The 14,449-nt window shown below is 34.4% G+C and overlaps 1 protein-coding gene across 3 annotated transcripts in view; it reads left to right on the top strand.

The window, feature by feature from the left end:
* Positions 1-14,449, top strand: part of p2rx1 (purinergic receptor P2X, ligand-gated ion channel, 1) — a 38,525-nt gene that overhangs the window by 22,645 nt on the left and 1,431 nt on the right. For 2 of the 3 annotated variants that reach the window (NM_001441444.1, NM_198982.2), the window contains 9 exon segments: positions 1,145-1,216; positions 5,537-5,609; positions 8,261-8,348; positions 9,083-9,163; positions 9,654-9,795; positions 10,196-10,341; positions 10,659-10,749; positions 10,848-10,913; positions 11,915-12,010. In NM_001441444.1, coding sequence (NP_001428373.1) covers positions 1,145-1,216; positions 5,537-5,609; positions 8,261-8,348; positions 9,083-9,163; positions 9,654-9,795; positions 10,196-10,341; positions 10,659-10,749; positions 10,848-10,913; positions 11,915-12,010 — 855 coding nt within the window. 3 annotated transcript variants of the gene reach the window in all.

Raw genomic sequence — 14,449 nt, 5'->3', positions numbered from 1 at the left:
TTCTTTAGGAGATGCCTATTTTTTCTTAGACAAGGACAGTATTGCAACATAGAACAGCACTACATGCTGCTTTTGCCATTGATCGAGCATATGGTCATGTTCAGTGATGGAAAGAGTACTGAAAAATCATACTTAGGTTAAAGTACCATTACTTGCCTAAAGATGTAGAGCAAGCAGAGTAAAAGTATATGTTGTAAATATTACTTAAAGCATGAGTAAAAAGTAGCCCTTATAAAAGTACTCAAGAGTGGTGAGTAGTGAGTATTACGCTGCAAAAAGCTGATGTATTTACATCTATTTTGTGGATGTGTGTAAACATAACATTCTGTAGTGCATTTAGTTATTGCTCAGCAGGCACACAACGCTATAAGACTTTACTATTAGTAAAACGTCCTATTGATGTCAACTGACTTCTATTTGCCAGGTATGGCAACCAAAATCTAACATCTGATAGACGCCATAGTGGTAACGTCCACACAACGCCAAGCTGTAACATCATTAGACTTTGATATTTGGTTGATTTTAGGATGGATGTTGGACACTGATGTCGGCCTGATGTTGAGTTCTGATGTCAACCCAATTTTCATTTCCAAATATAATTCAATGCCCCCACGACGTTGAGGTAGAATGTCAATCTGTCAACATGTTGACATCTTGTGCCTGCTTGGTGTTTAAGGCCATTTCAGTCATCATACAGTAAACCTCATCTTCTCATAAGTGACATGCATCTAAACAGTCTTTGGGTCATTGCTTGTGACAATTTTGGGCATCTTCTTGGACACTTTTAATGCTTCCAAACAGTTTGCTGCAATTATAAATCACCCATGTCTTGAGGTAGTTCAATATAATGTAATTTATCTTCTATGTGCAATTCGATTGGACAGAAATCACAGGACTGATTTTTCTAATCCCCATAGACAAGAATAAAGTAGTGACTGCAGGTTGAAGGAAAGTAGTGGAGTACAAGTACAGATACTGCACTAAAAATGTACTCAAGGGAAAGTGAAAGTACACATTTTTAAAGCTACTTAATAAATTACAATTTCTTAGAAAAGCTACTCAATTACAGTAGTTTTAGTATTTGAAATTTGTTACTTTACACCACTGGGTATGTTCTTTAAGTCATTTCTGTTTTGTTTTTAAGGGAGACTCATCTTTCGTTGTGATGACCAACTTCATTCCCACTGTAGGACAGGTACAAGGCAAATGTCCTGAGGTCTGTAAACATTTTTCTCGTGAGAAAATATATTTTCTCACAACTCTTTTCAGCGTTGTCTTATATACAATATGGAGATTGGTATCATACACCTGTTCTTTCCTGCCTGTTGTTTGTCACATCCTGTTATAACAGAACGGTTTCTCAGAAATAGCAAGCTTTCTTTTCTTTTCTCTTCTCTACTTTACTTTTACTTTTACAATTTTTTTTGTTTCTGTTTCAGTCTCATGACCTGTACAAAAAAGGTGAAAAATATCTAAAAATGTCTAAAAAAATTAAATAATTGAAAATGTTTAAAGATAAATAAACATTTATAAAAAGGCTTTAAGATAGTTCAAATAGTTCAAATGATTTATTCAAAATGCTGATTAAAATTATTAAAATTATTAAAATAAATAAATGAACAAAATGTTATTTTTAAAAATGATGTTCATTCAAAAAATACATGAGTGAATATAAGTGTATAATTAAAATAAATAAATGTATACATAAATAAAATAATAAAAAAAACATACAGTAAAATAATGAGTAGGAAAAAATTACTAACACAACTTTCATTTATTTATTTGATTCATTTTCCTCCGGCTTAGTCTCTTATTTATCAGGGGTTGACACAGCGGAATGGACCGCCAACTATTCCGGCATATGTGTTACACAGTTTTTATATAAAACACCCACACACTCTCTCACACACACACTCATACACTACGGCCAATTTAGTTTATTCAATTCACCTGTACCGCATGTCTTTGGGCTGTGAGGGAAATCAGAGCACCCAGAGGAAACCCACGTGAACACAGGGAGAGAACATGCAAACTCCACACAGAAATGCCAACTGGCTCAGCCAGGACTCGAACCAGCAACCTTCTTGCTGTTAGGTGGTAACCACTGAGCCGCCCCAAACAAAACTATAAAAAGCTAAATATTTTTAAATATTTTGGACAGATTTCATATTTTACAATTCTGAATATAAGGCAGGGCGACATACAAGAAACTTCTATTTTAAGAGAGGATTATCTGTTAATGGATATATGGCATCTAAACAATTAAAACCCCCTATTCTAATTAATACTTTTGTCACTGTTGTTGCATTAAAAAAATCTTTATCTTTATTTTGTTTGTTTGCTTCTTAAACGCCATGTGCTTTATCATGTGTCAGATTGGTTGTATCCTACTGCTGGATGCAAGAATTTAGCCTGCCTTCTTGGAAACATTAAGATAGGGTTTCCAGTCAGGTATTATCTGGAACCATCCCACATACTATGGAATTTTCATGTTTTTACAAGAACGTACGTAACTGTGTTCTGCATCTAACTAAAAATCAGCAGATAACACTTCAGCTATTACTTTGTATCAGTTAAATACACAGCTTTTGTTTAGTAGAATATGTGTGATCAATGCTGAAGTACAATGAATTTTCACCATTTAACTCTAGAGCACATTTTTTCACGAGTTCTTGCACGGCTTTTTATAAAATATATAAAATAAATTGTTAGCAGCATGGGGTGATAAGACAAAAGCTGCGTACCAAATGGCACACTATACACTATGTATTTATGCACCATGTACATAGTGTATAGTGTATTTGTATGTAGTGTCATCCAAAATGAAATACTAATGTTTTTTTTAAAAAGTGGAAATTCAAACCATTTTCCTGATGACGTTTGACGGTTGGTAAATTAGTGAAATAAATGACCAAACTACCAAACAATACCTACCATGAGTATAACCCAATGACTGTAAAAAATATGGACGACGCGACAGCCCTTTTTCCCATTGAACGCCTTGAGGGCAAAACGCCTGCTTGACGGGCACAAACTGTCGCAAAAGACTGCTGAAATTGGAGCCTTGACATGCGCAGAAGGATTGTCTGATGGAGCCAGAGGAGGAGCCGCGAAAATGAGCAGAGTCGAGCTTCCAATCAAACGCTTTATGTAAAATCAACCACGCCCCCCGAACTTCTCAGCATGCGTTTGCTGTCATATCAACACAAATGGATGTAATAACGTTAACAATTATGAGGGTTTTATATATTCAATCGCGCCAGCTCCAGGCCGCACCGCATAACCTACTTGCGGCGTCGCGGGCTGATTCCGGCTCGCATGCGGCAGCGCCTGCTCGCTCGGCCGCCGCATCTGGCTCGATTGACTCGGGCTGGAATTGGGTAGTGAGTCCAGGCATCCGGAGTAGGTCCAGCAGAGGTAACGCTAGTCAGTCTGAGCTCTAAGAGATAAGCCTCCGGCAGGCGAGAATCTAGCCGGAACTGTGTTTTGCTATCTGGGTGGCTAGGCGTGTATCAGCAAACTAATAAAGCCCGAAAAAAGCCCTGAACTTAGCGAATAAACAGTGTTCCACCAGGATCATGTATGTCAGAAACTATAGTTTACTGCTGAACTCATTTTGTCATGTAAAATAACACAGAAATCGAATAATAACATTTCAGCCTACTTCAGTCTCCTGCCGAAGCTCAGACGCCGCGCTTTGAGAAACTGTCAATCACAGCTGTCAATCACGATGACACGCCCAGCATTAAATTACTGCTAAAAACAAACTGTTTACAAAAATGAAGATCTGCACCTATTTCAACACAATAACCAGTGCCTTAATCGACCAGAACTATCTTTCGGGACATTTTATTGCAAGTGTAATATTTTCTTTTATTTGGGCTCAAGTCTCCTTCATTAACACGGAGGAGGCGGGCTTTATGACTTGTACTGCAGCCAGCCCCCAGGGGGCGATCTAACGGCCGAGACCCTCACTCAAACGTAGGCTTGCGGCACACTTGGTATAACCGCATTCACCATCAGGAGGTGGTATCGTTATTCTGGTAGGAGAATTTTGCTTTCACATTACAAAATAAATTAAGCAGCGTGAGCAAAGCAGCGGCTGTTGAGTGCATGAAGTGTCCAACATTTCACGCTTATTTTTAAGTGCATCATTCGGGTTATTAAAGTGCAAATATAATTTTTAGAACTTTCAGTGTGAACGCATTCCTTACACTATTTGTACTACAAAATGTTGTATAATAGTGCATAAGTATGCGATTTGGGTCACACCTAAAATCAGTGAAAACATCACAGAAAAATACTTTAAAGAATAATTAGTTAAATATGTGTGCCACTTGTGTTTTTTAACACTGTTCTTATTCATTTTAGTAGCTTTTAAAACTTTTCAGGTTTTCTCTTGACTATATAAGTAATTTTTTCCAAAGCCAAACAATAAGACAATTCCCGCAACCATTGTCCAAAATGCAGGCTTTCTGTATTTTTCCAAAATCTAGCGATTATACGTTTTGCATGTAATCAACAAAAAGTTAACAGTTTCTTATTTGAACTAGTAAAAGTGCTTGTAGAAGGAAAAATATTAAGAATACACAGGTTCAGTATGTTTTTTTATTTACATGATAAAAATGTATTTGTTTAATGGTGCATACTATTTTAGTATTTAGATTATTTATTTATTTATTTATTTATTTTTACGACAGATGAGACTGAATTACAACCCCAAATAAGAAAAAGTTGGGACAGTATGGAAAAGGCAAATAAAAAAGAAAGAAAGAAGTGATTTCTAAATTTACTTTGACATGCATTTCATTGCAGACAATGTTAACACAAAATATTTCATGTTTTGTCTGGTCGACTTCATTTCATTTGTAAATATGCATCTTTTTCTGTCATTCAGACCTGCAACACATTAAGTTGGGACAGGAGCAATTTTGGGCTAGTGCTCATGTAAATTGGTTAAATAATCATGTGATGTCAACATGTTATGTACTGTAATTATGATTTGGTACAAAAAGCAGCATACAAAAAAGGTGTATTCCTAGGAGCAAAGATGGGCCGAGGATCACCAGTTTACCAACAAACACGTGAGAATATTTCAGTAACCCACAATCAAACCGTCAGCAGTTAGTTTAGTTCAACCTTTTATCTATATTACGCACAGATGTTTTGTTTCCACAGTGTGGTTGAATGTTAACCACACAAGGTTAAAGTCACTTACTTCCCATACTGAAGCTGGCAAACATGTAACCTAAATAAAATCTGTCTGTCCTTCCTGTTCACCCCCTGTACTTGACTTTCATGCTCTCGGTTTACCTCAATCTTATTTGTCTTTCGCTGGATTCTCAGGTTGCACTTTATGCCCTGTTTGCAAAGCTTTGCTCATAAACAAATGTGTTTCGATAATTGGGTTTTGTGGTCATTCAACCCATTTCCTGTCTCGTTTGTATCTCACGTTGTTTGCATATCTTCAAGCAAGCAAACTGCGGCCTAATTAAACACTAGCCATTAAAGTGGGATTCTCTTGTGTGTGTTTTAGCTGCCGGATGGGAAGAACAAGTGCACCAATGACTCAGACTGTGATGACAGCAAATACAAACGTACGGGCAATGGTAAAGTTTAAGCTTTCTCATTATTCCGACAGAAGGAAATCAGCAAAGGAGACTAACTTCACCTCACTAGCAGCATGGCTCAGATGAACTTACTAACTGAGAATCTTTTCATTGGCTTTGTGTGATCCCTGTGTGACCTTGACTGGTAACTAAATTATCCCAGTGGTGGTCTAAGATTTGCACCGCAGAATTTAAATAAATCATGGGGTAAGAAAATAGATGCCCTTGCACGCAAGTGTTGTGGTTTTAGTTCAGAATCACAGAGGGCTTCACACTGTCATCTCTGTAAGTCACTAACACTCATAACTAACATGCTTTGCTCTCATGCTCTGAGGCTTCATTCTCAGATTTACACATCTTTTACGAACTTTACCCCTTGCTCGATCAATGATGTCTATGACTTTCAAAAGGCTTGTATTAAGATTTAGTTTACTTGCGTTGTTTTCCAAATGGGATAAATCCACCTAAGAAGATCAGTCAGAGTGAAAACAATCATATCTGTCAAAGTAAATGCTCATTCCAGAGCAAAATGCTTATAACTGGCCAATTGAAAGTGTGCTTTATAATGAAGGATTTCCAAAAATGTACAAGTGAATTTTACATATCTATAGTTGTCAAAAATACTGCGCCTTGAATAGTGTAACAGTGTAGTGTGTACTGACCTGTACCTTCAATAATAATATTAACAGCAAAAATACCAGTAATAGAAAATGTAAATATACATTCGACCACCCCTATGATGGTTCAATCCATTATCAACGCATGATCGCGCCAGCAGGCTGTATGCTAGAAAACTGAAACCAGCTGACCTTTTAAGAGATGTTTATGCTCACATAATGAAAATAAAACTGTTAACATGATGATTTTTATATCAAAAATAAGATCTTATTCAGATGCCAGAAACACATCAGAGGTTACTACAAGTCAAAATGCACTAGCATAAAATATCAGCTGTGCCCGGTCAGTAACTGGATTGGAGACCACATTGGAAAGCTGGGTTGCTGCTGGAAGTGGTGTTAGCGAGACCAGCAGAGGGAGCTCAACCTGTGGTCTGTGTGGGTCTTAATACCCCAGTATAGTGAAGGGGACACTATACTGCTAAGTCAGCGCCGTCCTTCGAATGAGACGTTAAACCGTGGTTCCGACTCTCTGTGGTGGTCCCAGGATATTCTTCAAAAAAAGAGTAGGGATTTAAACCCGGCATCCTGGCTAAATTTGCCCACTGACCTCTGTCCATCATGGCTTCCAACCATCCCCATGTCATAATTGGCTTCATCACTGTCGCATCTCCACCAATCAGCTGGTGTGTGGTGTGCGGTCTGGTGCAATATGGCTGCAATTATGTTTAATTCAATGATTATCAGAAGCAACAAATTGGATATACAAAAGCAAACTGAAGGGGTATTTCTCATAAATTAGTTTGGTTTTTTAAACATTGTCAAAACCAGCTTTCACCTGATCATTATTTTCTGTGCTATAACTAACCAAACATAAAATAAGAGACCCCTATAACATTATTATTGGTTCTGTAGATTTACTATTAAAAGGTACACATTTTGAATGATGAATATTCATTTGTGTTTTATTTTATAAACTACTGATAATGAGTCGTCAAAATATTAAATAAGAAGATTATCAGTTAAAATGACAACAGGTGATAAAAATAGAAATAGAAAAATATGGAAATGATTCTAAACCCTGCATTTCTTTCAAGAACACCAATAAACAATGACTTAATATAAAGTTGATTTAAAAGCACAATCAAATCTACATTATTGACTGATATGACTGGCTCTATGTGGGTCACAAATACTCAAATATTGACTCAGTTTCAGATGCAGTGTAGCAGAACGATTTACTCTAGGAATACAGACGCAAGTAAACAACACTATCTCACAGTGAAGTAATTCAAAGTTCCCTGACTTCCAGTCATGGGCGAGTGGCACAAACTTCCAACAAACTTATGATCCTTAATCCTGTTACAAGAACTTGGGGTAAACTTCAGAGCTGTTTCCTAGAAAAACACAACCTTCTCCTTCATGTTATACTTGCCGTTTTATTTCATTTCATGCACCGAATCACTAATTATATTATATGTTTGATGTTATGTGAATTTAATATTTGAGACAAGCAAAGTGTGGCACATCTTATAGCAAAACACCAAGTCTATTTTAGTCTATTAATGCTGTACTGCAAGTTCAGTGTGTGAATGTTAAAGTTGCTGGCAAAGAGTCATATTGAAATTAGAAACATATGACCAACTACAGTCTGATGAAAGCATTCCTAAAAAACTATATACTTCATCCTCATTATCTCAGACCAAGGTTCATTTAGCAACATTAAAGTCATGGCAGCCCATCAGTGAATGAGCACAGTCGATTACTAACAGGAATAGATGTGTATCAGCCACACAAATTTACTCGATTTTATATTAGTGCTCATCATATCTTGTTCAAAAAGTCTGATAATCTTCTATCCAAAATTGTGGCAACTAATGATATACTCTAAAAATGAGAAAATTTTTACTTTTTGTCCTAGAAAGTACCCTGCCATCACTCTCTTGTGCTTGTGATCAATACAGCTTTTGTTTCGATTCATTCCAAACTTTTTCTTCTCCATTTTTTTTTCTTATGCCTTTCGGTCTCTCTCAGGGCACATGACGGGCAGGTGTATAAACAAAACCCAGACTTGTGAGATCTACTCCTGGTGTCCTGTTGAAGACGACCGTAAAATACCAGAGTATGGATGCTTACTTTATTGCTTTTTAAATTGGATCAGTCACATTAGGATGTCAAACAATAATCTGTAGTCTACAACTTTTATATATTTTGAGTTTTTCAAAACTGCGGAATCTGGCCCTGTGGCCATTGATAGCCATGGTATTCTGAAAAAAATGATCATATTTATTGATTTAAATATGATTCTTTTAGATTTTTTTTTAAGTTAAGTGGTTGAAAACTATTTATTTGGGCTGAATTTAAACTAATAAATTAGGATGAAAATTACTAAATTTAATTTGTTTAAATTCAACATAAATTGCTTGCAACAATTTTGCAGACATAATTTTTTTCAGTGTAAAAAGTACTATGGAATACTATAGACGTCAATGGCCACTGGTTTTCAGCATTTTTTGAGTAATAATAAGAGAATAAATTATGATAAAATGTTCATTTTTGGCTGAACTGCTTTTAAATATGACTTTTTCAGTCATTTTCAGTAGCTTGTTGACCATTATTTGAGTCAAATGTTTGCTATATGGTTTGTTGAAGCAAACATTTACATCTATATATCTTGAACTTGTCAGTGTAAATCAAATTACTCTTGACAGTCACCATCCTGCAAACGTAAATGCATGTTTGTTTTCACCTGGGGCAAGTGACAAATTGTATTGACAGTAAAACTGTTTCAAATCAGCCCACGGTCTTGCTCTGACACATTTAACTGGTTTTGTCTGTCTTGTTTTTTTTTTTTAGCCCTCCAATCCTGCTGACAGCAGAAAACTACACACTATTCATCAAAAACTCCATTACCTTTCCCCAGTTTGATGTAGTCAGGTAAAACACCTTTCTGTTCAAAGGAGATATTTTACTAAAAAACTAAATAAACACACAGGGGTACTGTATTTTTTTTACTTCAAAGATTCACAGATCTACATATTTTCCTCCTAAAGCAGGAATAATGATTTTTCATCTGCTGTTTTAACTCAAACTTGGTTAAAATATGGACCAACCAAACCCAACAGTTGATTTGCAAATGTTTAAAACTAAAATTTAACCTAAACAGTGACTTCTCTTGGTCCATATTTTAACAAATAATTCTAGCATTATACTATAGATTTGACATAAATAAAAACAGCTTTTGACTCCCTTTGAACACACCATACGATGTCTTACAGTTACCATTTAATTACAATAACCAACTTACAATGACCTTTTAAAATATCAAGGGAATTGTCCCTTGCCATAACCTCTTTTACATGCAACATACAGTTCAGCAGACAATATTTAGTTCTTTCTTCTTTTCCCTCTCTTTTTCTCTCCCTAGGAGTAACTTGGTGGAGGGTATTGATCAGAATTACATCAATAAATGTGTCTATCACCCCAAAACTGCTCCGCTGTGTCCTATCTTCAGACTGGGAGACATTGTTGAGCGATCCGGGTTCAGTTTCTCAGAAATAGCTCGTGTGGTAGGAATTTGTTATTGGCTTTGTAAATATACTGAAACAACCACAGATACTCACACTTCTAGTAGTACTTGTTCTTCAAACACACATTCATGTATATTATATTAAGAGATACCAGATGTTTCTCTGTCTGGTGCAAGTGATCACTAGGATATTTATATAGGATATCTCATAAAGCTTTCCCAAAGGGCATTTGTAGGTAAAAATAAAAGAAAGAACAAAGCATGTGTGTGTATAAAAATTTGACCTTTTGCAATTTATATCTTATTTTAAACATCTCACAATTATATTTATACTTTTTCCTAAATAATAAATAATATATCTATAGGATAAATAATACAGAGAGGATACTAGATGAACATGGGATGATAATTGTCATGGTTTTTGCTGTGTAATGTTTTAGGGAGGTGCTATAGGAGTCCTCATTGACTGGGACTGTAATCTGGACCTGAGTATCAGATTCTGCAAACCAAAATATGAGTTCTATGGTCTTTATGGAACTGGGAAAAACGACCAAGTAGATAAAGCATCTCTGGGATACAATTTTAGGTGAGTGACAAAAATGATCCCGTTGTCAGTATGAGAAACCTGCGGCTGACAGTGACTGAGAAAAACAGTGTTGTGTAATGACATCTTTTAGAAGCTATATTTGATATTCAGGTTGGCTTAAAAATAAAATTATACAGCTACTGTAAGCTGAGAAAAGGTCAAACCTGCTGTAATGTATTACTGTAATGTCTAGCCAGTACACTTTCATACCTATAAAATAATACACTGAAAATGGCGTTGAAGCTTTTTGATTAATATCCTATTAATGTGTGGATTCAGTCCTAGACTACAGTGTTATGTATTTCTGGCTGTTTCAGATTTGCTAAATATTATGTGGAGAATAGCGTGCAGAAGAGAACACTGATGAAGGTGTTTGGTGTGCGGATAGACATTATTGTTCATGGGCTGGTAAATATGTTTTTGTTTAATGATCCATAAAAAAAAACATTAAGGAACATGCTGAGTTTGATTTGTTGACAAGTGTTTGTACATTTTTATTTTTGCAGGCAGGAAAATTTGATATAATACCAACGCTGACAGCGATAGGTTCAGGAGTAGGAATATTTGGAGTGGTGAGTCTCTCAGAGAATATACATTCAGTACACTATATTATACAAAGTGATATATCTGGTTGTTAATCCATGAAAACTATTAATCGCAGTTCTTTTTTATTTTACAGTTATTAAGTTTTCTATTTATACAAAGATTATTTATTAAATGACAATTAAAACACAAAATAAATAGACATTAATATACATTTTTATGCTTAAGATATTAAATTGATAATTTGATTAATTGTTTTGTTTTCAACTGGCACTCCTGGTCCTCCATAGTGCTGTCTTATAAATATAATATAAATTAAGTCATTTGAAAACTTTAATTTGCTAATTTTTTACTTATTTTATTTCATTTATTTTTATTATTAATTTTGAAACGAATTGTATGCTTCAGTTTTTTTATACTTATTTGGTTAATAGAACATTGAAAAGACAAGACACCATTCCAAATCACAATATACAGCAAATGCCATGACTAGGCTCACATGGAATCTGCGCATGCAGACATCAGTATTTTCGCAGATTTTTAGCCCAACATTGAGTCTATTTATTTACTTGTGTAAATGTGTTTAATCTTTTTTTAAATTAATTTCAGTAATATTATTGACTAATATGAAAATGTTTGTATGATTTATTTACAATACAGTTTGTAAAGTATAAGTCAGTTACATGAGAGACTTGCTTTGTTTATTAAATAATCTAATTGGATTTGCATTGTAAACATTAAAGTAAAAAATGTATAATTTTGTATTTTGTATATTTTCATAAAGGTTTTTGTTTCAATATTCCCAAAATCATTCTGCATAAATCCACAGATTTTATTTTATCATTTATCATTTATTTATTTATATATTTATTTATTTATTTATTTATTTATTTATTTATTATTATTATTATTATTTTTAAAAACAAAATTCTGTACAGAAATAGTAAAAACTGCCCACAGATTCTGTATGGGTCAAGCCATGACTGACTGAAATCAACTCTATCTTAATATTTCAATTTGTGTCTTTAAGGCCACTGTTGTGTGTGATTTGCTACTCCTATACATACTTCCAAAGAAGAATTTCTACAAAACCATGAAATTTAAAGATGCAGAAATCTGTGAAGAGGTGAGTGTCAACATTAAATAAAGAAATAAAGATTTCCTAATAATATGCAAAAACACAAAACCCCATTTTGGAGTTAAAATACGCTGTCATATTGAGCCATAACGATATTCTGTGTCATTCAGTTTATGCCATTACTTACAGTATTATCCAAAAAGAAGTATTTTGAAACCAGCTTAATGCGCTTGTTATTACTGTTAGTAGTAGATCGCAAGCTGTTAAGTAAATTGTGTTGTTACTCACTGATGCTATTTCAATAGCTACACGCCAGGTGGCGGCAGAGTCTTACAGATAAATGACATGAAAGGAATCTAATTCTTGAGTTGCTGCAGACGCACTGCTGTTTTACAAACATTTACATTAAGCTGCATTCCCTTACTGTCACCATGAAAACAACCAAGGAATACTTAAACTGTAATTAAAATGTCCTCAAACTGTTTAAAAGGCACACCACACGTGATCTGAAAAAGTATGTGTGTGTAAGGAAAAGTTTATCCACGTCTGCCTCAGTGTCTTTCCACAAAATCTCTGTTCTTAATATCAAAGAAATGAAGACTCAAGAAATTGTATCATGCAGTGCCAGGCTAATTAATGTCTTATTTTATGAGCTTTTTTCTAACTCTTTCACATTTTTGTCTGATACTTTTAATTAGAAGCGTTAGGAGAGTAGTATTTCAGTCTCTCAAAACAAAAACAAAACTTGAAAAATTTGTATATTTTTCATTCAGATGGCTAATAAAATCATTTTGGAGGGTTATCATGTCAGTTAAGAAAAATACATGTTTTTACAACCCTGCTACCTGCTAAAACTGTAGACTGTTAAAATAAATAAAACTAATAAAAACCTTATGCCTTGCACTTTGAAAGGATATTACCTTTAGATATTGATTATTTTAGGGTAAATGAATAATTCATTTTATTTTATACTTCAAAATGCCAACAGTATTGACATTTTAAGATTAACTTACTTATGTTTAAAATGCCAGAATCCTGGTTGAGAGATGATGCAACTTCCTGGAAGGGAGGTTTCTGGGATGTGCCATTATTTCACTTTTTTTTTTTTTTTTTTTGCTGACCTTAACAGGGCTAACATAAAATCAGGGGGCACTGCTAGAATAATTTATGTTTGTAGACTTGTCTCAAAAAATATAAATTATCAATAAGACTTTAGTCATACATTTAATATGCAAATGTATTTGTTGAATCATTTCACTTAAAAAGATAACTGCATCATGCTGTTAAAGAGAAATGGTAATAAGGAACAGGTCAAAAATCTTAATTTTATTACTTAGAATAGTATTTTATTTGAAGTAATACTGCTGAGAATTTACATACTATTGTTACACATGCTATTGTATGTTTTGAAATCACACATTTATGTATTGTTGTTATAATAATAATATATATTATTTTCTATAGCTCCATTAAAGGTATCTGTAAAAGCTCTTTATATATAAAGGAAAAAAATATATATAATTAACCTTATACATAAGATGTGGAAAAGAAATCACTTCCAGGTTCAAGAAACACTCAATTTTGAGATTTTAACAGTTTTGTGTGTTGAGCATCATTTAAAGACAATGTTAGCACCTGTCACCTTTAATTGTTTGGAAAACTAGATCATTTTTAGCTTTTGTCAGCTAATTTTATCTTCTGGGTTTAAAATAATTTTTGGGGCGGAATCTACTAGTGGAAGGATGACAATTGGGTTTCTCATTATTGTTCATAGTGACGTTTTCTTATCCAATGAGAAGACCCTGCTTAATTATTCATGAGAGCACGTGTTTCTGATGACAGACCTGCCAAACTGTGATACCTCATTCGAGCACCGGACGCATTTAGCTATTCGTATGTGTTTGTTTCCATGAAACACAGGGTTTGCTGCGTGTTTTCCCCGCGATGCTGTCATACAGCAAAGCTGTTGGTTTGCAGCAAGCATTTTTGTTGAGAGAGCTGTACAAGAATTGCAGAGAGGTGGACTTTGTCTTTTATCAGTTGACTTTGTTACCAATAAGACACATCGCCTATATCTGTGCTACTATGTTAACACGTTTAAAATCCTTAGATTACTGGCAGGACTAATAGTTGAAATAGACAGGCAAGAGACCTGCTGCGCTGCTCCACTGTGTCTGCACTCAGACCCGGAAATTCAGGAGAAGAGAAGTCCTCCCCATTTATATTTATATAAACATGATTATCTTTATAAAGATAGAGCAAATTGTGGTTATGTGTATATGAAATTACCAATAACAAATGTAGTTGGACATTAAATTACTGTTTATTTTTGCATTATAACTTTGTAAATGATACAATCATGGGTCCCCTCATGGTTTGTGTGTCAAAAAAAAATCATTACCCTTTAAAAGACATTCTGAAAAAGATTTTAAGATTTTAAAATGTTAAGTTTTAAGAACAGATTTAAAACCACTTAAAGATTAAACC

Source organism: Danio rerio, chromosome 5 (assembly GCF_052040795.2).
Source record: "Danio rerio strain M-AB ecotype USA chromosome 5, GRCz13ab, whole genome shotgun sequence".
NCBI classification, from domain to species: Eukaryota; Metazoa; Chordata; class Actinopteri; order Cypriniformes; family Danionidae; genus Danio; species Danio rerio.
Note: the sequence above shows the minus strand (reverse complement) of the source record. Positions and strands in the feature narration are given on the sequence as shown.